Source organism: Nestor notabilis, unplaced genomic scaffold, assembly GCF_000696875.1.
Source record: "Nestor notabilis isolate BGI_N333 unplaced genomic scaffold, ASM69687v1 scaffold9422, whole genome shotgun sequence".
Classification (NCBI taxonomy): domain Eukaryota; kingdom Metazoa; phylum Chordata; class Aves; order Psittaciformes; family Psittacidae; genus Nestor; species Nestor notabilis.
The window spans coordinates 46,058-71,534 of NW_009917884.1; the positions used below are offsets into that span (position 1 = coordinate 46,058).

Here is a 25,477-nt window from a genome sequence, read left to right on the forward strand (position 1 = left end):
TCTGTCTTACCTCAGCAATGAGGACAACGATGACAGAGTCCTCCTTCTCCTGCTGTGTGAGCTCCGAGATGAGGGAGTTGAGGGTGTCGGTGAGGTAGGAATGCACCTCCCGCTTCACGCTGGGGATTCCCATCACAACGGACACTGCCCAGGGCCATGGAGAGATTTTAGAGAGGGGTGTGCTGGGACAAGACTCTTTGCTCTGCTCCCACGACCGCACCTGCTTGGTGCCACGCTCCACCATTAAACACCAGCAGTGATGAGCAGGCTGGCAGGTTCCTGGGCTACGTAGGGTTCCCATACTCTTGTCCCCCATCTCAACACCAACCAGCAGCACCCCAGTGTGCCAGGCTGGCAGGGCACCCATGGCAGTCAGACAGACCTCTTTTCTCCCTCAAGCCTCGTGTCTAAGGAAACAACCCAAACCCTCCCTCTTCCTAGGGGCCTTTTCAGCCTGTGAATGGTAGCTTCAAGATCACTTTTGTTCTCCAAATCCCTTCCATGGCCAGAAGCACCTCAGTTTAGGAGGGGCAAGTCAGTTCTCTGGCTTTGGGATTTGGGAGCAGGGGGGAATCATCTAGTAACCAAAGTCCTATTTCAGATGGGATTTGTTGCCTATGACGACCTGAAAGTCTCCATGAAACACCCTGTAAACTATGCTTTCATCTGACCACCTTCCAGGCAAAGTCTAGAGCACTCTGGAGATGGAAAGCAGCAAAAAATATCTGGCAGAAGCATCGAGAACATTTCGGTGCCAGTCAAGAGCATAGACAGCACTTCCCCATAGACTTGCAGACGTGACATGACTTACCCACCCCACGTGTCACCAAGGAAGCTTGCATGATGCATGCAGCCGTTCCTCCAGCCCTGCTCATGTCCATACCACAGCCAGGCCCGGAGGAAAGGGGAGGGACAGGCATCAAGGTGAGGAAGAGCACCAGAAGCAGCACTAATTCCCATTTACCTCCAGTGCGCCCCTGTCCCACATGCACGGCTGGCTGCAGACTGTTCTCCTTTGACAGCAAATGTGGCAAATGATGGAAGATGGTGGGAAGGTGCAGCACATTCTTGTTGGTGATATTCCACAGTTTTAACTTGGTTTCGTCTTAAAAAGGAAAAGGGAATCAATTGCAAGGCACGGTAGGTAGGAAGAGACTGCAAGGCAAGAAGCCTTTTTAGAGCAGCCTGGCCACCCGAGACTACTGCTGGGTTATAAAAATCAGGCCAACCTTTAACATGCTACCACAAACCCAAAAAAAAAAGTACAGCAGGAGCCATGAGGGCCTTGAAGAAGTCCCAAAATATTTGGGATGTCGGGGGAGAATGAAGATAAAATGAAGGTCAAATCGGATCTCTCTGTAGAGATCCAATTTTCTTCAACTATGCAACTTAAAGAAAAAAGAACAAACAAATGGGTACGGGGTGCTCAGCCAGCCTAACTCCTTCCTGCCCGCTCTCTTTGGATACCCATTTTCCATATGGATTCAATACCGCCATAGGAAAAGGCATGTATGACTTGCAAGGAAAAAAAAGCTTGTAAGCAAGCAAACGGGCAAATCTCAGTGTTTAATGATGACTGTGCACCTCTAATTAAATGGGAGTTTAAGGGTTCCCAAGTCCCTCTGAACTCCACAATTCACTGCTGCTGGGGAGAGAAGAGCACGTCCTGTCCGCAGCCCTGCACACACGCGCACACACCTCTCTACCTCCTCATTAGCAACAGCTTCCACACAGCCCGAGATCCTCAACGTCTCTGTTTATTCACCAGATAAGCTGCTCCAGGTCCGGTTTATATCCCGCAGGGCCTGCTTCTCTGAGATCGCTCTCTTGATCTCCTCCAGGACCAGGTTGAGCTCCTTCGAGCGCTTCAGGCTCTCCTGCTCGGCTGCGTGCAGCCGGTCCCGGAGGGCGAGAAACTCCCGCTGGTAGATGTCCACAACGTCACCTGCAGGTGGAAAAGAGAGAGAAGTTTTCTCCTCTGTGCTCCGAAGGGTTTCAAGCCATACAAGCAATGCTCATCACTCATACCTCCCCTGCCTCCACAGTCCATGTGGATTTAGGGAGCTGTGGTCCAGCACACTGGTTAGCGAGAGGGCTGCAGAGGGGGCAGTTTAAGCCATAGAACTACCATTAAAAAGCTTCTCCTGGTTTTCTCTTTAAACTTTGGTTTCCAGGTCACATAGAAATGCAGTCTGGTTCTCTGTGATCGAAGCACACAGCAAAGAGTAAGTTGCATGGTAGTTAGTTCTTCACTCTATACTCAGAAAGGGGAGTCAGCTGCTGGCATTGATTTTACAAGCAATATTCTGCATCTCTCTGGACCTCCAGAAGTTTGGGTGTGTGTGATGGTGACTGCTGGAGTGAGCAGCAGGGAATCAGAGTCAAGTGAGAAAGAACTGAAAGCACTGGTGGTGATGGCCTGTTAAAGCCATGACAAACCCAAGGAAGATCAATATTTTTAATCACCTTGCTCCTTGCTTTGGCTTCCTTATGGCACACAAAGGAAAGCATTTTAAGAGTACACATCAAAGGGCATTCAAGTGGGTAATTTGGGAGAATCCCTGGACAGCATCTTGAAGGTCTCCTACAGATGGCACAGGGCATCTCATGGATGACCGTGAGTGATGGAAAGCCAGATACTGGCAAGGGGATGCTGCTCTGCAGGGAGACGAGGGCAGGGAGGAGGCAGCACCTCCTCCAGCTTTGGAACAGAACCTCAAATTCTAACAGCCAAAAGGGATTTTTGGAACCTATCTGAAACACAGCGGGGTAAAGAATATCACATGGAAATAGTTGTCTGGATGCTTATATAAATCCACGTGTTTGGATATAAATCTTAAGGATGTATCATAAATGTAATATATAAAAAATAAACTTGATAGGGTAACAAAGCTTTTTATTTTGAAACAACATCTTATCAGCATGCCTTCTTAAAGCAATAAAACTACCAAGAGCTTTCAGCTGGAACTAACTATACAATAGCTGGGAGTGGAATCAGTTAGCCACTAATGAACTTTCCTGGGCTGTTTTTTACCCCATTATTAATGAAACTACTCATTAAAAAAAAATTCTACTTTTATCTGTGGTCACTCATGTGTTTTTAGGAAGGCTATAACTCACAGGACTATACTCAAAACAGATTTTCCCTGACTAGTAGACCTTTAGCCCAGGGTCTGCAGGAGAGCTAATGAGAGAGCCCACAGCCAGGAGAGCTAATGGCCAAAACCACTGCACTGGACCTTCCCAACACAGGGCTAAATATAAATCAGAGCCATTGAAAAAAGATACACTGACTGCTTCTATTTTGGGGTCCATAAAGAAAAAGGAATTTTGAAGATCAGACATACCCAGCTCCAAAGCAGAGAGTTTCCAAGACAACAGTGCTTCCCAATCCAGCTCCCACTAATGCTTTTGTCTAGGAAAAGTTTCCCCTATGAGGTCTCTTTCCCCCTCAAAAAAACCCTCTTAAAGATTCCCTGCTTCAGCACAAGGGATCCCCCCAAGGCCTTCTGGCTCCTATTAACCTTTCAGTGCTATTTTCAAAGGCACTGGCACGTGGAGAGCGAGCAGAGGAAGTCACACCCATCTGATGACTCCGTCCATCTGACAACACGTTATTCAGAGAGAGCTGAGGGATAGACATAAACAAGACCAGTCCTTCCTTTTTCCTGTGTGGTGCCACTCGCTTTCCACTCCCATTGAGAAAACGTTGAAGAATGTGCACAAAAATCTGGGAGCTGGCATGGGAATTCACAGAGGGATGTCAGGCTTTAAATTGACTCCATGATGAGCTAGAGCTTTACCTGCTGGCACCTCTCAGACACGGAATAAACCTTTCAGCTTCCCAGTAGTACTCTAGATTATAGGTTTTCCTACTTGTATCTTTTACTGGCTGCCTCTGAGAACAGCAGCAAGGAACAAGTCTCACTTTCTGTCTTTGCAAGATGTGATGGCAGCAGGAACTGTGCCTGTGCAAGACTGGAAGCATTTGGCTCAGCATACCAGGGGGTTACTATCCCATGGATGCTATCAAAGCCAAATCACAGCTAAAGGCTGCCATTAGATCTCGTCCTGCAATACCTGGAAGCACAGTAAAGGCAAGGCTTTGCACTTAATGGCTTTTTCCAGAGCACTGCACTTCGTTTGTGTCAGATTTAGAAGGGAAATGTCACTGATTATTCAGTCACTAATGACCTGCTTGCCGAAGCCAAGAGCTGTACTTTTCATTAGAACTGCAATGGTGATGTGCAGTCAACCATTTACTGCTTTTCTAGCTAATGGTTGGAAGTGAAATTGTATTTGTTTCCAGTGCTCTTGTCCTGTGCTGTCTTCGGAGGCTTTCCATTCTTTAATTAAAATTTCATGAAATTTAAAAGCTGATCGATCATGACTGGTTCCGGTGACAGCTCCAACAGTCTGAGACAAAGCCCAGGATGGGTGTACAGTTTCCCATGAATTCCCAGTAATGCCATTTTGGGCTCGCCGGGCTGCGCAGACACATGGATGCGGATCTGCCGTCCTCACAAAAACCCTCAGCCGCTCAGCCAGGGCTCTCTGAAAAGCCACGAAGGACATCAGAGGATAAAGGGGGAGGGAACCAGTTCCCATCTCTACGAGCAAGGTTGGACACAGAAGTGATTTGCTGCTAATTAGGCTGAACAGATTTTTCAGCTCATGTCAGTTCAGCACAGACCCTTTACTTACCTTTCAAAGCAGCAGCACTCCCTATCTACATATTTATTGTATTCCCTCCCAGCACAAGATAGCAGAGCTCTTAAAATATCTCCAGACTCAAGCACTGCAGGATAAAAACTCCTATAGCTATAACTATATTAAAAAAAAAAAAGACTCAGCTTACTTTTTCTTGTGAGATAACACATTGCTTCAGGCTTAAAATACACTGGTTTAATAAAGAAAGAAAGTCGAGAGTTAGGCAATCATCCGCAGGACACAGCTGGGAGACCAAAATCCTCTCAAACTTGCAGCACACATCGTGCATGCCCGGTGCCCTGCGAATAACCCATTTCTCACCTTGTCATGCTTAATATTTGCACCCAATGGTCTTTTGCAAAGCTGCCTTTAGAAACAGGCTGGCTGTAAGGCTCCAAGCGTGCATCCAGCAGCTCCAAACAGGCTGTGTCTCTGCAGGCCAGAGAAGGCAGCACTGGACACAGCTGAGTTCTGGCCTCCATCTGTCCATCCCAGTGCTGTGGGAGCGGATCTGGGGGTGTATCCCTGGAGGGGGGAGCAGTGGCCATAGGAAGCATCCAGCTGAGCATCACTTACTGACCCACAGTCCCCCTCTGCTCCCTTCTCTTGCCCTGGCTGTGCCTGGCCACGGCTGCCAGCTGAGAACCCTGTGCTGGGTTTGCTGGGTGACAGCAGGAACTGCTGGTGAAGCAGCAGGCAGGGATGCTTGAACGGGCTCCTTCCCCAGGAGGCAGGATGCAGCAGTGCGCAGTGATGGGCACACACTGTAGGGCGCATGGGCTGCTCCCCAGGAGCCTCATAGGAGCTCCGCAGAGCTGATCTGCAGCATTCCCAAAGGTTTTCATCCATCCAAGACAGCATGCATTTAGGAACAAGTATTTCTCAGTGATGGAGAATTCTGTGGCTTCATTCTTATTTAAGTGACTATTAAGTGCAAACCAGGCTTGCAGAGGTCAAGGCTGGGACATCTGTGTCCACACAGCTTATCCATTTTCAGGTTTTGAGTGAAAGCAAAATACCTAATCTGATCCTAAACCAGCAGATGGACACAAAATCAGACCAGTGCCAATAAAACCCCACCATGAAATCTCACAGTCTTCCATATCTATATATATGTCTATATATATCTCTTTATATATATATACAGGCAGGAATATTATAATTCTGTATTCTGCATTAGTCTTTCAACTCACACTCCAACCTCCCAGGGAACCTGCAGAGCATTTTAAACGTGTCCGTATTTCAGGACCAATTACTTCTGGTTTTGTTCTCTGTAGATAACCTCTCCCAGCAGAGCAGACCCATGGCCAAAGCCAAAGCTTTCCCTCCAATTCAATCTTTTCAAAAGCAAATACAAAGTCTTTGCTAGCTGGATTTGCTTCTCATTAGGAAGACTTTCAAGAGACTTTGTTTAAAAAACTAAAAACAACCCCCAAACCACTAAACTGTTTATCTTTATAAAATCTGGGCTTTGAGAGCACCTTTTGACCCGTCTGTTACAAGAGTTCCCAGGGCAAAGAGACAGAAAAAAAAGTGCAGTCCCCAGTTCACACTGCGAAGGGAGCTGGAGCAGAAAACTAAACTGCCTACAGAAAATGTCTCTGCAATGACTATTCTCTTTTATTCAAAGCACCCCTTTAATAAGTAACCACTCCCCCTCTAGGACTTGCAAGGCCCTGGGGGGATTCTGGAGCACACAAACAACCCCCTCCCCAGGCTACAGCATCTGTGTAGTCCAAAAATGCAACCGGTGAAGCCCAGGGAATAGAGCTGGTGATCCATCCCTCCCCAGCTCACCACCATCCCTGTCCCCATCCCAGGCTGCCGGTGCTTGGCTTCATCCCCAGCCATTCACAGCAACTCCTGGAGTTAGATGATGATTAGGGATTTTCTTCCTTTTATGTTTTGATGTTCAGTGATTGATATAATGCTGGCACCACTCCACACATTACACTCTAGATTGCCCTGATTGAATCACAGCATTCATTAGGCATTTTGCTAACAGAATTTCACTGGACCATTAAAATGGATATTAGGAGTTTCTGCGCCGTGTTGGTGAATTAAACTCAGCAAAAAAGGATAGTCCTGCTTTACATGGCAATCTGATGGTTAGTGAAACACACAGGTATTAAGACACTTTGCACACAGCTACACAGGATTCAGCAGTCACTCCATAATAAACATTTAATAACATTAAAAGCAAAATGTTGCCATTTGCTTCTTTGGCTGAGAAGGAAGAAAACAGCTTTAGAGACTCACCATGAACTTAACCTCAACACATCCCCCAAAAGGCCACTGGGAAGCAACTCTGCTGGGGTACATGGAGCTACAGGTTAAATTGCGACACTAAAAATGTTCTCTTAAGTGGCAGAAAGAAAAAGGATAGTTGAGCATCTAAAATACCCCAAAAGTCCTTGCCTTACCAGGCAAGATGAAGATTGAGCAGGTCCTTTCCTTCAAACCTGAAGAAACAGTAACTGTGCTCCTGTAAGACCAGCAAGATGAGAGATGCATCATCTCTGCTTCCATGAGCCAGCAGATCATTGTACCCAGCCTTAGACTCATCTTCTAAAATCATAAATATTTTGGCAGCATAGGTGTGTGCTATCCTGAATAAGGTCCATTAATGTATTTCAATTACACCAGCCAAACGCACTCCTCAGTGCCACTGCCACACTCCAACCTAGAGCCTGTGCTCAAGCACTGTCCTGACTGCTCATTGAGCGTCTGCAGCATCAGGGTCTATGGCATGGTACAAAAAGAGGTACCCAATGTCCTTACCCAGTAAAAGGTGCTGGCTGCCCAGCCGGGTGATGTTAGCAGAAGTGATCAGCCCACCAGCATGGAGGGTCTTGCACTGCTCTGGGTTGGCTGCTAGATTTGAGTACCCCACTCTGTCACCATCACGCTGAACACACACATCAGCTGGCAGAAAAGGCTTATTAAAAGTCAGCCTGTCTGACAAGATGATCCTCAAATGAAGAAAGTGCTTCTACCAGCTGCAATCTGGGGGGGGTGTGTGGCTTTTTTCTAATAAAGCCATTTAAGAAGAGCCTGTGGTATATTTAACAACATTTCAAGAGCTCTGCATAATGAGGTAGAAACGCAGTGCATCTCTCCACTGATGGTCTCTACTCAGGGAACACAGGCTCCCATAAGCCACCATTTCTTGTTTTTCCCGCAGTAGGTTTTGATCATATTCCTGTTGCATGTCTCCTTGGTGGAGTTTAGTGTTGTCTCAGCCCATATGTCCTCAGAAAGAGAGAGGAAAATACATATCACCTGCACCTTATTATTTCAAAGTAGGAGCAACTGTTTGCATCTCAGATCAAGTTCAGACAACATTCACACAGATACTTCCAAAAATAAGCTTTAAAGTCCTAAGAAGTAAGTTTTCTGAGCTGGGGATGAGTAGATTTCCCATTATGAGGATGGTGAACCACAACATAGATCTTAACATTATAAATCCAAGAAGGAAAGCAGGTCACAGGGGCACCTGTGGCGAGACTCAAAAACTCCCCGGGGAGCTGCAGGAGGGGTACAGGCTCCAAAGCAAGGATGTAGAAACTCAGGAATTGGGAAAGCAAACAGCGATGCCCTTCTCCTATACCTCACATATCTTGGATCAGGCCAGAGGAGGCAGCAGGAGCCATCAGACGGCTCTCCAGTACCTGCAGAGCAGGTTTGGGATCTCTTTTTGCAGCCCAGCTCCAAGGGTGAATCACACTGAATGATACAAAGAGCTCCAAGATCACTGTGAATCCCCTGGGTTTTACCTGCCCAAACAAAAGCATCAGGAGGTGAGGAAACCCCCAGCAGGCATAAACCACCACCAGCTTCTGCAAAAGGAACTAGTCCTCCTGATTTTTCCTGGGGTTTTATCAACCCATTCAAGGGATTTAACAAAACAGAGAAAACAGCTGGCAATTCATTTTGCTGTAAAACAGCTAAGGAGGAGAAGGGAAGAGGGCAAATACTGCCACTGAGCTGAAGATAAAGAAGACAGAATTAAATAGTGAATTTTCATCATAGGAAAAGGTTAACTATCAAGAGGAAGCCATATGGATTGGTATTAAACTCACCATCTAATAGATTTAGTGAGGATCTGGAGAACAAGAGGAATTTGTGAAGTAGCCAAATACAGAGCTAACAGAGAGGTAAGCTCCTCAGAGCCAGAAAACCAGCAATGACCAGGAGAAAAGGCAACAAAATGGCAAATTGACACCAAAGCTGATGGATACAAATTAATTGGGGGCAGGGGGAGCAAGGTGTTTTTCACCTGGGTTTTAATTAACAATAGTAACTGGGAAGGAGACCAGAGCATCGGCATCTTGATGCTGCTCTTCGGGCAGCAGCAATCCAGGGGAAAAAGGGGGGTGGAAAAGGAGGCAAACAAGATGTTAGTCTGCTTAATGGACAGGATAGGGCATAATAGTATGAAGGTTATAACGTTATTAAAATTATGCTGGCTAATCCCAGAATAGTTTTCACCTCATCTGAAAAGGAGCATTATTACCGACTTAAAAGGGGCTTTAGAAGAGGGTGATGAGAATGATCAAAGGCCTGAAAAAACACCCACCCTGCTCTATGAAGAAAGAAAATAATATATGAGATTACTCATTTTAGGATGGGCATAATAATAGGGCTCATGATGAAAAGCATATAAACCAGAGTGATATAATGAAAATATATCACAGAATTCCATTCTTCTTGTCTCAAAATATAGGAGTAACCATTCAGTTGAAATATTAATTCGAAACTGATAAAAGGAAATGTGGTGCACAGAGAAAGTATATTATGTCTCTCAATTCACTGTCATGGGAAAACACTGAAAGAATGAATTTAAACATTGAAACAAGGTGCTGCAAGCACAGAGGCCTCACGAGATGGGGCTGAGACCAAGGTGGTCCCCAGCCTTGTCTGGGGTGGCAGTCCTCTTTCCCCACCTTTTTCTTGGGTGAAAACCCCCCAAATTTCTGTGTCTCTCCTCACAACGTAATTAGGAACACTACAGCTTTCGTCTTCAAAGCAAAGCTAAGTCATTAAAAATCTAATTATTTACCTGGGTAGCATGAATACAGCTTTCGAAGCATTTTTCCCACAAATGGAAAGTGAAGGCTTTGTTCTTGGTAGGTTTTTTAATACTCTTTATTTGATTGGGGAATAAAAACATGCTGAAAGTGAGCAAAATAAAGCATTACAGAAATCATGGGTCATTACGCCTCGTAATAATTGCAGCTCTACAGGATTTTTAAGTGAAGACATTACAGAGGCAGACCTGGGTGAGGGGTGGAAAGAAAGGGGGGAGAAAGGAGAATGGGAAAAGCTGGGAGCTTGCATATGTGGTCAGTCCTGGTCTTGGATCATCAAGGTCCAGGCACATCACTCTTGGCACTGACCATGCCATGGGTTGTTTTATTTGTCACTTGTGGCCATCAGCTTCATGCTGGATTGCAAACTATCACACACAGTAAAAACCCAAATTGGACTTGCTTGGCTCTCACCACTTGCAAACCTCCAGACTGGATTTCTTTCCCTTTCGCCTTGTTCTCACCACAAATACCAAAGTTAGTGAGTAAAATCTCATGAACCGAATCAGCCCTGAAGAAACAGCTAAAGTCTGGAGCGCACAGGACCACGTTCCTGTGGGTGCTGGCAAAACCTAACTCTGTAGCTTTAAAGAAGCAGAAAACCCTGAAGCAGAGCAAATGCCTCACAGTCTACTAGGAAACCCCTTCTTATTTCAACCTAGTTATGTTAACAGCAAAACAGAGGCCTTGTTCCACCAACCCCCAAAGCACCCATGCATCCCACTCTGTGCCTAGTGCTAATGGCTAGTGAGTCCAGCCAAAAGGAATCCCTCCAGGAAGAGAAGCTGATCTTTGCAAAGGTCACTGTGTTAATCATCACACCCTTTCTCTAGCAGCAGCTGTCGCTAATTGCCTGTGAAGGAGTTGATATGAAATTCTTGTTAATCCTCCTCCCAACACCACTAAAATCCAAAACCACCACCATCATCATCCTCACAAATGACCACGAGCCACCGGCACTTCACAGCTGATGGATGAGCTCAGCCCATCTTGGGATGAGATGCGGCAGCAGCAGGTGGAAAAAGCAGTTCCATTCTGCAAACTGAAGGATAACGTATTGATCAGCAGCAATAAGTGCCAGGACGTTGTCCTTCTCCACCACCTTGTACGATCGACCATCGCACTCATCATTCCACTAAAGTTACCGCCAGACTCAGAACAGCCGAAATCCTGGAACAGGGGGTATTTGTTTAATCAAGAACATATGAATCTTTTGGCACAGCTGAGTGTATGAAAGAATTTTACAAAATAAAGTATTGCTGTGTTATAAATCAGAGAACACATATGGGAAAGTTAGAGTGATGTACTAAGAGGGGTATCAAGGAAATCACAGAAGTTCTGGCTGGAGTCCCTGGCTCCGCTGATGTTAATAGCTGAGAACTTCCATGCAAGTCAGGTTTGACTTCTTTTTCCAAAAGAGTAACTCATTTGCAATGCATGTGACTGTATTAGAGTGAAAGGATATTTAGAGTGTTCCCTTCGCTCCAGTGTCTATGTAAATTGTACATCTTGTCTAACTACAGATCCATGGCAGCAGATTACAATTTCCTTATTGTACCAATGCCCCGATCGGATGCACAACTGTGCTGGTGGTGGGTAGGAGCAGATTTTTAAGTCACCACATACTGATCATGGGATGAGCTGATCTCAATTGCATTTTGTTTTAACAGTCTTGAATAATCTGCAGAATGCTTAAAATAAAATGCACACAGAACCTTTTAAAAATTACTCAGCATTAATATTTGACATATTTATCCCCCAGGGTGCGGACTTGTAACATGAGCACTTAATGGGGTACATTTTCTTCTCTCCAGAGAAAAAACAAGACATTGCCATTAAATAGCACACTTAGACCAACCCTAAGTGTTGGTGCTGTCTGAGGGCTCTTGTTTCATTTTATATGCTAGGATAATTCCTGGGAAGAAAAACATACCGCTAAAAGAGTAGGAAGACCCACTTTTCCTTCTTCTCATTTGGCAGCCAAGAAAACATGAGAAAGGGTTATTAAGTAATACCAGCACCCCCTTCTACAAAACCACACCAGCCTGCTTTAGAGTGAAAAAAGAAAACCCTTATTTCTTTCCCTTGCAGAAAACATGTCACTGGAAGTACAAACAAGCTGGAGTTCCCAATTTGTAACCTGCAGTAATTTAACTGTTTCCTATTTGAAAACTCAGGGACTAAACCCAGAGCCAGGAGGCCTTAGTTCCACATCCAACAACAGTTCAGCTGCAGAGCTGCCTGCCAGCCCCATGCCAGCAGCAGCGTTATTCCAGAAGATTGGCTCTGCTGTGAGGCAACACAGATGCTGGTGATGGGCACAGCACAAGGTGGGGGTTGCAGGACATTTCAAGGGTAGAAAACCAACAGCTGGGGAGGAGGAGGATGCTGACGACACAAGTGTCCTACTGCTAAGACCTTTGGTTGCTTATTAAATGATGCCTGAAAGCTTCTCAACAAGCTGCTGCTCTTAAATGTTACTGGCATCTTCCACTCCCTCAAGCCAAGCTCCAAGGTGTCATGAGTGGCTTTCAGTGATCTCAAACCAGGAGTGCTGAAATGAGCAGGGTGCTCCCTGCGCTGTGCCTCTTTGGATGGCACCAACACCCATGCAGCCCCATGGTCCACCCCATCCATGGGCTGATCCAGCTGGAAAGTTCAGCATCCTCATTATGGGTTTAATTTTCAGCCAGATCATCCTGCTGACTGAGCCAGTGGTGTAAAGGAAGTACATGGGAACTAGGATGCCCTTTTGGACAGCAGCCCAAATGGAGAGCAGTTCCAATGTCTTGTGAAACCACATCCCTGGAAGTTTCACTTTCTTGCAATGTCAGGTTTACTTAATGGCTTAAAGGCAATGCACTGAGCCTTACGACATGCTGCTTACCACCTCCAAAAATAGGTATGCTTCCCATAGCCCGGGACCACAAGACCATGGTATTTATGCTTAATTTCACGACTCTTCCTAAAGTGCTGTTTAGAGCTGGCAGAGGACACTTCACGCTCCCTGTGAGCAGAGATGCACAGTTCATGCCTCTCATTTCCTTTGAACATGTCTATTTAAATGCATTTGGGTTTTCAGTATTTCACACCCCGTTACCTTTACTGGTGGCATACATAAGGTAATGCTAATTGCTCTGTGGGCTGCTGTGGCTCAGCTTTCCAGACTTTCCAACTCAGAGGGAAGCTGTGCTACAGAAAGATTCAGTTTGACAGGCTTAGGTGCTGCAAGGGGAACACAAGATGGACAGTCTACCTGCTGAAAGGAGAAGAGCCCTTGTGTCTGCTTGTGGGAACCCACAAGCTGCACCCAGCAAACAGCCTCTCGCAGCCCATGTAGAGTTTTCCATGACTAAGCAGTTGCATCTTAGGCAAACCAGAAGCACCAGTGCAGCCATACACCCTTCTTTAGGGGTAAAACATCAAGAGAGGGCAGTCGGTCCGTCAGATAAAGTAGCAATGTGGAAGAAGTGGAGGCAGAGCTGTGTCATCATCTCCAGAAACCCCTGTCTGAAGAGGAGCAATGCAGATGGGTGAGCTCCAACGCTGTCAAGGGCTGGGAGAAGTGGCTCAAGACACACAGCCTCTTTTGGGGAACTCATTATTTAGGTTAATGACCGTGGAAAAACCCCAAAATGTATAAACTATAAGATCATGACTGTATGTAGATAGTTACAACTACGAAGATGCTCTAGAAGACTCCCATGGCCATGTCCAAAGCCTGGTGAGACCAGGGGCATTCTGACAGTCTTACAAATCAACACTGGAAGAAAATCTGGAGTTTTCCATAACAAACCAGAGCAAGCCCTGCCAGTGCAAAGGTACTGAAGGGATCCCAGGTAGTGCCAATGTTGGTCAAGCATTTATTAGCCCTGTGTTGGTGCGCTCTGCACCACCTCCCTGCCACTGTGGGTTTTGCCTGGGTGTGTATCCTTGGGCACCATTCAGAAGTGGCCAGACCATCTCAAAAGCCAAAGCAGGGTCAGGATCCCACAGAACACTGCTTAAGCATCGCTGCATCCCAGTGACATCCACCAAACCACCTCCATCACTCCTGCAGCTCTGGCACTGCTCATTTGCAACCCAGCCAGCGCATGTTGCCTGTAGCTAGTTGCCTGTACATGCTTTCCCGAGGACAAGCCCCTCTGTATGTGTGTTGGCATATCACATTTCAGGGGCTGATGTTTCTACAGCGCTTCCCCAGCACAGATTTGGAATGTGTTGGGCAGGCAGCCATGCAAGCACCCAGAAACAGGGAGAACAAGAGTGCTAAACCAGCCTTGCACACCTGCAAAGGCAAATAAATTCTTTACTTTAACATTAGACAGTAGACTATAAAAAGAAGCTATAAGAGTATATCATTGCACATGAGGGGAAATTCATTCTGCTGCTAATGCCCATAACTTCCCTACTGAGAATAATGGATATCAACAGGAGAACAGACATCTGAGAGTGCTAAGATGTGCACTGTTTTTTACTAAGCTTGTTCTGGGCACACTACTTGAAATACAGAATCACAGAGTTCTTCTTTCTCCCCAACCCTCAAGCTGACGTAAACTGCACATGTTTTAATAGTTAATGTCATTAACCATTAACATAAACTACCAGGGATGTAATGAATTCTCAGGAAAGAACTCAATTGTTTCTTCAGAGCTATGTTCCAGTTATGCTCCAAGTTACATTTCAGTTTCAATAAAAAGCGACTCCTATGATGGGTATTCAGACAAGAACTGGGCTTAAATGAAGCTGGATGTTCCTTCCCACCTTTGAAATACATAAACGTACATGTTATTTATGACCAGCAAACTACAGGGACTGGCTGATCCTCTGGAGCTGAGGAGGAAGAGCCAGATGATGTTCCAAGGGCAAAGGGAGAGGAGAAAAGCCAGTTAAGTTTCCCAGCCAGGGCAGCGATTTATGGATAGGAGCATTTTCTAGCTTCAACTCCTTCAGCGAGGAGACGGTACGCACACATCTTGCTCTTCAAAGGACATCTTGTGCGTATGAGCAAGTTTGTCCAAATCGCTTTGGCTCCGGCCGCAGTAGTATGTTTAGTACACTATTTCCAGATGTGTTTTCTATCCCCGTCAGTCCGGCTGCTGCCTCGAGCCAAGGGAGTTATATAAGCTGCAAAGCTTAATTGGATTATTTAGCCCAAATTGCCGAGAGGGAACAGGCCGGGCAGCCTGGAGAGGACCAGGACCACCATTGGTTTTGGGGGGCAAAGGGAGGGAGCAGAAGCCAGCAAATAAATGAAAGAGTTCATAAAGCAAGCCTGGCCTCCCCAGCTCCCTCGGATGTTTTCTCACGCCTCCCACCCTTTTACAGAGGGTGTATTAGATGGTATTTTATTAGAGGTATGTTTTCCTGTTTTAACAATTAAAAAAGAATGCAATAAGCACTTAACAGACATGAGCATTTCCTCTCCACACTATCAAGCATTTCCTGACTGTGCAGCTCCACGACATTGAATAATAGATCTAGCAGCTTAGTTTTCCCACAATATTATTTTTTCCCAAACTTTGGCAGTTACGGCGGCTTATTTTCCATTTAAGGGCATAATCCTGCTTGTGGGATAACCCATCCCAGCGGATCTTCACAGATGTAATTATTAGGGCAAAGTCCTAAAAAAGGAAAGTGTTGCAACTATTCTTGGGAAGAAATCAGGAAAGAGGAAAGAGAGAAGCTGAAGGGTTTCCAAGTGCTGTAGCTACCAAAGTGTGCCAGAATGATTTAGTTCCCTTTATATGTAATAAAAGCTAAGTCAGGAGTTAAGACAAGTATATAAACTCACATCAAACTTTAAGCAGGTTGTTGATTAAACAAAGGGTACGTGCATGCTTGAGAGCTACTTAAACCCTTGCCATGAGGCCCTGGATGGACTTTGTATGGCTTCACTACAAATAATCATAAAAAAGCAGCCTGGCATCCTTCTCTGCCACTGCTGACAACATTCCCACTTCTCTCCACCAGGCAAAATGCCATGGGTAAATTCAACAGATTAAAACAAGCAGAACAGTACAACAGGCAGGGATGTGCTCAGTTTTGCTGGAAACAACTACACAAACACTGTGAATCATACGCAGCGCCCAGGGAGAGAATATGCCTCTCACCGCCCCAGCTCCGGTCCCCAGAGCATCATGCACACAACAAACCCCCGAAATCCGGGGCTGCAAAGCTCCACCACCTGCATCAGTGCTGCAATTCGTTATGAGTATTGAATAAGGAGCTTCCATTACCATGCTGTACAGGGTAATAGCAAACAGCAGTGGTGACCAAAAAGCTGTTTACACAAGGGCTCTCCGCTAGGATCCCATGATTACTAGTTATGAAAATGTTTCAGACAACAAGAATACAGAGAGATTTCCACAGGGCACGACGAGCCATACAATTTGTGCTGTGCTGGGACGTCGTAAATCAAAGCAGAGAAGTTCTGTGATTCTAAATCAAAATCCAAGCGACGTTTACAGCACTCTAGTTGTTCCTTAAACTTTATTTTTCTTTCCTGCGCGCGTTTTATGCCCTCGGTGAGCGGCAGCGTAAAGCTCTCTGTGTGACTGATGGGAAGCAGAAAATTGGCACAGCCTGATTGGGCAAACCAGCCTCACCCCCGTTATCTGCATTAAGAGCTTCAACAAATTTGTGTAATACCCAGCATTATAGAAATGGATTTCCAACCAGAAGAACAGTTGGCAGGATTAAACAAGTAGAAAAGCACATGCACATAAAAAAATCAGGAGGTCTGCACACGAGCTAATGGAGCAAGCAGAAAAAACCTGGGCATGCTCCCCGGGCTTGGGGACCGCTTCCTTTACAACAGACAGTAATGTCTCATTATGGGAGAAACAAATACAATAAAGATGAATATTCCATCTTCCCTTGGCTACATTTTAAGTGTTAAGCCAATATAAATTCTCAGGTTATATTTCACAAAAATAGCTACTCAAAAAATAAAACCTGCTGGCAGCACAGCAACGCAAATTTCATTTGAAAGATAAATCCTACCTTCTTCATAGGCAGATGTGAAAACAGACCAGACTTTATCATAACAGCCCCTCCCATGAGCAAAGGAAGCCACGGTGTAAATTTACAGCAAAGAGAAGTTGTTTCTTTTCCCTTCTTCCCCTGTATTGCTTAACTCAACACAGACAAAATTACTGGCAAACCAGCAGTTACTGCATCTTATAAATAGATGCCATACACCTTCCCAGCGCCACAGTGCTCCGCAAAGTCAGTATGGAATCAACCCAGCACTTGGGATCATCAGTAAAACACTTGGATGGTGAAACTACATGGATGCTGCAATTACTGTCATCACAAAATGACCATTCAGTACTTCTCCACTGAGGCAAGACCGTACCAACCCTCTGCTAACAAACACAGCCTTGTTGGGGTGTCTGGGCACGAAAGCGCCTGACACCAGCCACTGGCTGCCAGGAGAAGATTGTTGGCAATTTAAGGACCTGCTTAACACTGAGCCGGACCAGGACACTGTAGCATCACTATTTCTAGCTGGTAAAAGGGCAAGCTCAAGCTACCTCCACAGTTTCATAAAAACTCCTACAAGCTGACATGTGAAATGGTCCTAAAGCTGCTCTTCAGTGCAGGTTTATAAATCTGGATCACCTCCACCTTCTCTCCTGCAGCAAGAACATTGCATTGAGGATGATTATCCATCCCATACCAGGATGGGGCAGGGAGCAAAGGAAGAAGCATCTTTAATCAATTAAATCTCAGCTTTAATGGTCTGAGCTAGAGGATCCTTGCAAAGAACATCCCTTGGTCAGTCCCCCAGATGAAATGAAACTCCCTACAGTGCAGGAGGTGTTGGAAATGAAGTGCAGAGACACATGCACCGTACCCAGGAGCGTGCTGGATGCTTAAAACTTAAAACCTGTTGCTCTATTCAGGTCAGCGCCTACAGTTCTCATCTACCCCCATGCCTGGGAAGGGGATAGATTCAGGGATGAGACCGTGGTGACAGGAGCTGGAATTGTCCCAAGCAGTGGCGGCACCAGGGGATTGAGGATGACTTCCAGGCTTGTGCCTCTTGCAATCTCAAGAAGACCTTTCTAGATGCAAAATATTTTTAATTAGGACTAAATCAATAATTATGGTCAGTAACCTTAGCTTAAAAAGAAAAAAAAAGTATGAAGCAGCCAATCACTTTTACCCCATGAACTAGGAGAAAAAGAACCCAAAACATATATACCTAAAAGAAACCTGGTGTGCTTGGCCACGTTTTCCTGCTGCCCAAACCAGGGCAGGAATAAGCTCAGTAATAACCTGAGATGCAATAGAGCTGTGCAAGGGTGGCAGCTCCTGAGACTACCAGCTTTGGCCAAACCCTGACTGCCGGCCAAAAGTCCCTTAGATCCAAGCACCAGAGGCAAACCTCCACCAAGAAGTGGCTGTTTCTATGGACTGTAGCTTGGAAGAGCAGCTTAGGCTTTCGGAATTGCTTATTTTCTTTAAGTTGATTTACCATATATTTTTTCCATCTACAATCTCCCCTTGCCTTGCATCTCCATTTTTAATTATTTATCATCAGGTATCACATTCATTTGCATAGTTTATGAGGTGCAAACCAAATGATTAGTCACTACATATTAGACTTTCCCAAACCATCTGTGCCAGGCTCTGCAGCAGTTTTGTTTTGTTTTTCTCTAATACTTGGGAGGAAAAAAAACCAAGGGGAGAATATTGGATTTGCTGGAAACACGGAGTAAAATAGTCCACATGCTTGCTGATAGCAAAGCCTTGTTACTCTGTCACAGCCCTGCTCCACAAGGAATGCACAGACTATCATCTTCGGTGTAATTTAACCGGTGATACAAACTGCAAGCAGCATTATTTCAAAGACCTTTATTTATTGATTAGAAACAAAGTCCTTATCCTCTTCCTGCTCCCTCCTTGAGTCGTGCTGATTGCACACAGAGAGCTATCACTTAAAGAGCCAATTAAGACAACTTCTGAAAGGTAACTGAATAGCTGAAATTCTTAGTGGAATATTGTGCTGCATTATCTTGATTGCAGCGAAGGAAACACAAAGTAGTTGGAGCAACAAAAATTAGAGAATGAGGCATTGGCTGTAGGTAGGAGTAATGGAATGGATGGTCCCATTACCAGAAAGAAAAGATGACCATTTTCTTTCTTGGTTACTTCCAACCCTTGCTGGAGGTGCAAGAAGGAAAAAACAAACTTAATCTTGTTTATTTTCTGCACTCATCAGGACTTCATGAGGAATCAGCTGAGCTGTTCACCAGGCACAGAGAATGGTGTTGGCCACGGCCACCCCAGCACGCCCCACCTCAGGGGGGAATCCAAAATCTGCATCTCCATACTCAACCAAAAGCTTTGATTAAAGCATTTCTTGTGGCTGGGGCTTTGTGAAGATGACACCTTCTATAAGGATTCACCCACACCTGACAAAGGAGCTCACGCTACCCTCTGGCAGAGCCACCAACAGACCTTCTCTCTTCACTCTCCTGGCTACCTCCATAAGTACCTGGAGGATTTTAGGTCGCCTCTGGGATTTCCATACCATGGTCCAATTGGACTAAAGTGAGACTAGAAGTTTGAAACATACTGGGAAGAAGGACAAAGCTCCAGTCCCTTAGAAAAAGACAAGCTTAGACAAAAAAGCAAGCAAACCAAAAAGGGGGGAGGAAGTGATTGTAAGCCTGCCAATACTCAGAAGTTATATAAAATCACTCATATAAATGCAGTAAGAAAGCATGCGACAAACTGAGAGAAGACTCCTTAAGAACTTGAAGACACTGGCTGTACGTGGTCAAAATTCACCACCAATTTTCAAGGAACTACTCAAAGTCACAGCGCTCGGGCTATAAAGCATTCATGCAGGCACATAAAGAAGCAGTTTTTTCCAAAGTAGGAAAAGAGGCACCACAAAACATAAAAATCCCCCTCTTTCTTCTGAGCTGACAGCAGACTCTGGTGTGACCTACTTCCCACCGGCCTCCTGCCCCTTCATCCACCTGGGTTTCTACAGCAGCAGAATCAATCCGCCGAGCCCAACCTCTGAGTAAATTGATGGCCAACTGCTGCTTTCCTGGAGCTCCTTTGGCACCGTCTGCCTCCTCACACATGTATTTTGTCTAGCACTGGAGTCTTGCTGAGGAACATACAGCTGAGCAAGGCGAGATGCTGCAGCGTGGATGCTTTATCTGGCTGTTCTCGAGGTCGCTGCCCTGAGCTCCGCAGACTTTCCAGCCCAGTAAAAGCATAGACCTCCCAGAGCAACCCAATAAACACAAACCCATCCTTCTGTAGACATGGCTTCTGCGTTTGAGGACCTGCAGGAGGGATGGTCAGAAGGAGGTCCCAACTTGCAGGTTAGGAACCCCTCTTGTGCCTTGATTTCCCACCTGTGAAATAGGATGAATGATGCCCAGCCAACTTTGCAGGGGACTTTGCATCAATCCACTTGCACATCCAGAAGTCCGGTGCCACCACCCTCACCCTGCTGCTCTGGGGCCTCAGGAGCTGTCGGTCTGAACCAAAGTATCTATTAATCCAGAAGGAATTTGGCAGTATCATGTAACTGATCTCTGAAATACACGTGGTACCAACGTTTGCCATTGTGCACCAGAAATACAGCATCAGCACACACCACTGAGTGAGTCCTGCCCAGACTTCTGCCAGAGTCATTTTTGTCAGTTACTCCTCAGTTTATTTTGCAATTATCTCTGCAATTCCCACTGAAAGGCAGGACACAGTTCAAGGAACTTGAACAATTTTTTCAAACTTGAATGGTCTTTACCCAAAAGAAGCCAGAAGAAAGCCCAGGCACTCAAATACACCCCAGAGTCCCAGTCCTCAGACAATACTCCATAAAATGGGAGGTTTAGGTTTTCTTAATTCAGCAGACTGAAAGCTCATCAAATAAAGCAAAGCACCAGCCTCTCCCCGGTCAATCTATACTTGAGACTTGTTCTATCTTTTCAAAAGCTCTTTTGAGATACACAAGCACAAGGACTGTATCTAGAACAGCTCTAAAAATTGTTTGTGCTTTCCCTGAGAGCTTACGTCAACTCCTTGGATGGAGAAGAACAAATATTTCACAGAGCAGACGCTGCACATAAATATTGCCCCAACACAGATGCACCATGAATACAATTACATCCTCACATCAATTATGAGTACACTCCAGAAACACCATTTGTGGAAGGCAAATAAACAAACAAATGTAAGCTCGAAATGAGAAATTATCTGACATTCTAGAAAGCCACTCCACCTTATAATCATTATTTCCTGAGATGGGTTGTGCTGGCTTGTATTCCAATAACACACTCATGTAACCACACAGGTACAAGGGAAGAGTACAAATCATGTCTCACAAAGCAACTGCTGGCAAAGAGCAGGATTTGTGTATTCATTGCTCACCACTGAACAGTTACATACATTTTAATTCCGACCTCAGACACAATTTGGACCACAGCAGATGTTTCCTACAGTGCAGGCTTCCTCTGGATGAGAGTTAATTCAGTTTGAACACAGCAGCAATGAGGAAAGGGATTTAAACATTTTCTGCTTATTCCCAAAGCTTAATACTGCAGAGGTAAAAATGAGGGAGTACTAAATTGAACAAGCTAAACTTGCCTCTCCCAGCCCTGGCTCTGAATTCAGCCCAGCATGGTAAGCCTGTGCTTCCCAGGACTCCCCTCTCTGTGACACCAGCTTGTGTTGAAAAGAAATTAAGTTAATATAATGAGGTCCTTCCGAATGCATATTGATGTAACCAACAGGAGAATATGCCTCTTGGTTTAGGCTGTTTAAGTTTCACCAAAAAAAGAGGGCATGCTCCTCTGCAAAACCTTTCCTCCGCTTCCCTTGTTATCCTCAGCAGCTTCCTCCTGTTACTCTGCATTAATAAGCACATCATTATTTCTTCAGCCGCAATCAAAACCTTCCATAAGATGAGATCCAATTGCAATTCTACATTCACATAGTTGCCCATGCTGAAGAGCCCTGAAATGCTCTTAACGAGTTGTATGCACAGGGATTGCCTCTTCACCTGTCAGCTGAACGGGTTTGGGAAGCGACAGCTGCTTAAATAGTGCACACACAGCAGAGTAGTTTAAGGGGAAAAGAAATGCTATAAATAATTGAAATCACAGCAAGAAATGTAGGCAGAGCAGAGGGAAAGATGGCAACGCAGAGGAAGCTGGCAGCAGAGAAGAAATAAGGACTTCTGGAAGTGAAATGAAACAAGAGTGCACATGAAAATGAATCCACACCTTCTCACCTGTGTGCTACACCACACACCAGCAGGCAAAAGAAGTTCTTGACCTTCTCTGCACTGCTTGGCAATCCGGATTTACCCACCTCTCTTGCCAACATCGTCCCCTTTCCTCCTCTCTGCCAGATCATAGAATGGTTTGGGTTGGAAAGGACCTTAAAGCTCATCCAGTTCCAACCCCCTGCCCCGGGCAGGGACACCTTCCACTAGAGCAGGTTGCTCCAAGCCCCTGTGTCCAACCTGGCCTTCAACACTGCCAGGGATGGGGCAGCCACAGCTTCTCTGGGCACCCTGTGCCAGCGCCTCAGCACCCTCAAAGTAAGTCTGTAAGTCTGATGCAAACAACCCACATGCTCATCCCTAGCACTAAGAAATCTTGGTCACCAAATGATGCCAGTGAGTAGACGTGGATTTTAAATGGCTAGTTCTGCACTGATGACTGCCTCACCTACATGACCACTTCTAGCCCAGCCTTTCATGGTGAAGCTACATGGAAGGCTTTCCCATGTTCCCAGCACATTCAGGGCACACCAGAAAGAATCCTGCTCTCACCTGGGGCTTCTGAGCACCACGGGGTCATCATCAGAGGTAGCTGCAGAAATGACCACCTTTGCTTTGAAGACTCTAAGAATAATTAACCAGTGCTCTGGAGCAATAGAGGAACAGAGGAGTGCTTTAAGTTTCAATCCTAGGAGTAAAACACCTCCTTTGATGACCATAGCTGCTATGAAGGGCTAAAGGTTGTCATTTTGCCTAACCTTTAACTATTACAGCAATACTTCTTGACCTGCATTTTAGCAGGTATGAACAGACAAGACAACACCACTCAGGCCAAGCAATCTTGCCACTGTGTTGACAGATTTCCAAGGAGACATGAAATATCTGCCTTTCTCAAGCATCTTGAATGATGTACACACAGAGAACTCTGCAGACAGCCGCTAAGAAAACACCATTTCTCTCTCAAGCAGGAGATGGCAGGAGATAGTTTATTATGCTCTGTGGAGGTAACACTTGGCACAGCAGCCCCAGGTACCACTTCCTGACAGGATGGGGCTGAAGAAAGGAGACTTCAACTAGCAACTGCACTAACCAGACACCTTTAACAAGGAGCAAGCAAAGAGATTAGCGATTGGCTCATTCAAAGGGTGCGCAGCGATACCAAGGACCTGATAAAAATCCCCATTAAGATCTCTGTGCACATCAAGAGCATGTAGGAGCTGGTGTTCTCAGAGATACGATGGATATTTTGCCTCACACAGCAATCGATCAATTCTCAGGGGTCAACTGCCAGACCTCAGACTCCTCTTGCACAATGTCTACGTTTTTAGGGCAAAACCCTGCACCAGGCATCACTGTTAAAGTTGAGCCCTGCTCCTAGAGCTACAGGGCTAGCAACTGTGGCCAAGGGAAGAAATCTTGATGCTGACTCTTACGTGCAAGCAATTCAGTTTAAGAGCTGCTGTTCAAGAAGAAAGTCACTGAGATGAAAGGTGACCACATTTCTTAAACACAACTCCTTTCTTAAAGAGCTTTCCAGAAGCAGATCCCATGAACCCTCTTCTATACACACAGCCCTGGTAAGCAACTGCCTTATCAGTTTTGTGCCTAATTGCATATCAGACCCTTGTGCAGCCTACCTGTCCCAAATCCAAAACTGGTATGGGAGGCCTGAGCTTCACGTGCCTCTAAGGACATCCTCCGGTTAGGACAGGCAAGTGACAGCTCATGGTAGTATGAATGGCAAATCTGGCATCAAGAGCAACTTCCAGTCCGCAGCAGAAATAGACATACCAGCTCTTTGAATTTCAGCGCAAGACTGGCCCTTATAACCTCTCTGTGCCACATGAAGGAGACTGGAAATCCAAGCCCACCGTGGACAGGACCACATTTGTTTGACTTCTCATCAAAAGCAAGGAAGCCCTTCTGTACTTCCAAAAGACATCTGGACATTAACTGTACTGCCACGCCAGCAAGAAAAGATGGGAACCTTGTGATTCGGCAGGGTCTACCACTAAGAAACTATGTTTGGGTGCTCTCCACATGCTCAGTGATGGAGTCTTTCCCCAACAAGACAGCAATGCACAGCATCTGTCCTCCAATGTGCAAAGGGATGATGCTGGCCTCTTTCAGCCGGAGGATGGCTCATGGGCAGCCATCTCAGCTGAAGTGCCCAGACCTGGTTCCCAGTGTTGGATGCACAGCCTGGCTCACCAAAGGATGCTGCAGCTTGTTCAGGCGTGCCTCAGTTCACTTAGTGTGAGGCTGGAGAGAAATGACTCTCTGACAGCTGGCAAATGCAGCTGCCTGCAGCTAATGGGGGATAACGAAGAACCAGCCGCTTAGAAACGCATTCTGTCACCCATACCTCTGACAGCAGATCTCCTCTGACCTCTGGTCGTATTGATCAGAGATCTGTAACGCAGATCTTTGAACGCTGCTAAGTGATCCAGCCCCATCCAAACATCACGGATGCTGTCAGTACAAAGCTGCTCCTTTCTCTTCCTGCCATCCTTTCATTTCATCCATGGGGCACCCATTAGGTTCAAACACAAAGGCAGCAAAGAGCCTACAACAAGAGCCTCGTTAACCGACTGTACAACTGGATTTGTTTTGGAGCACAGTGCCATCCCCTGCACTGCATAGCAGAGCTCTTGCTGGGGGAAAAAAATAGATCAACTTAAGAAATATCTTGCATACCTTAATATTGCAGCAGCTCTTCCGTCAGACTTAAAACAACAGTGTTACCAGCTGTAAAAGGGAAAAAAGCCCCAGGAAGTCTCCCAAAACAGCAGACCAAATGAAAAAGAAAAGGGCAAAGGAGGTTTCAAATCTGCCCTGGAGTGAAAGTGCATGACAGCTTTAACCTGCTGCAGGGAGGGGGGAAATGAAAAAGGATAGCAAAGACCAGAACTCAGGTTTATTAGGATCAACCAGGTAGATAAAAGGTAGAGGATGGCTCATTTGGAATCACCTAACTTCTGAAAATGTCCAGTCAGCTTTAGCATTTCATACACATGAAATTAGTGGCCACGCAAAAGTACTTTCCTGAAAGGATGGGATTTACTGCAGCCGAGATAATTATCTTGATACTTCTTTATCCCATTAGTGGTTTTCATTCGCATCCTGGAACACCATAAGCGGATTGTTCAAGAATTATTTGCCATCCGCTGTTTCAATCCTGATCAGAATTATCTTTATACCTCAGTACAAAGAAAAGAGATTACATCCCTTCCAGGGCTTGCTGCAATGCCCTCTTTTCTGAGGCTCCTCTTATCATTTTTCTTCTATAAGGTGATGAAAAGAATCAGAAAACAATTGTCATGGACATGATTTTGCCCTCTTCTCTTCCTTCCCCACATGTGCCTTTGGGAGGAGGAGATGCTCTTCCCACCGCATTCCCTGCAGGAGATGTATC

The 25,477-nt window shown here is 45.6% G+C and overlaps 1 protein-coding gene across 1 annotated transcript in view; it reads right to left on the reverse strand.

The window, feature by feature from the left end:
* Positions 1–23,757, reverse strand: part of MGAT4B (mannosyl (alpha-1,3-)-glycoprotein beta-1,4-N-acetylglucosaminyltransferase, isozyme B) — a 36,609-nt gene extending 12,852 nt beyond the window's left edge. Inside the window, exons 1-5 of the mRNA XM_010009447.1 lie at positions 23,700–23,757; positions 22,615–22,708; positions 1,766–1,983; positions 965–1,105; positions 11–144 (exon numbers count right to left, since the gene is read on the reverse strand). Coding sequence (XP_010007749.1) covers positions 11–144; positions 965–1,105; positions 1,766–1,983; positions 22,615–22,708; positions 23,700–23,757 — 645 coding nt within the window. The remainder of the gene's footprint in view (positions 1–10; positions 145–964; positions 1,106–1,765; positions 1,984–22,614; positions 22,709–23,699) is intronic.
* Between the last annotated feature and the right edge of the window lie 1,720 nt (positions 23,758–25,477).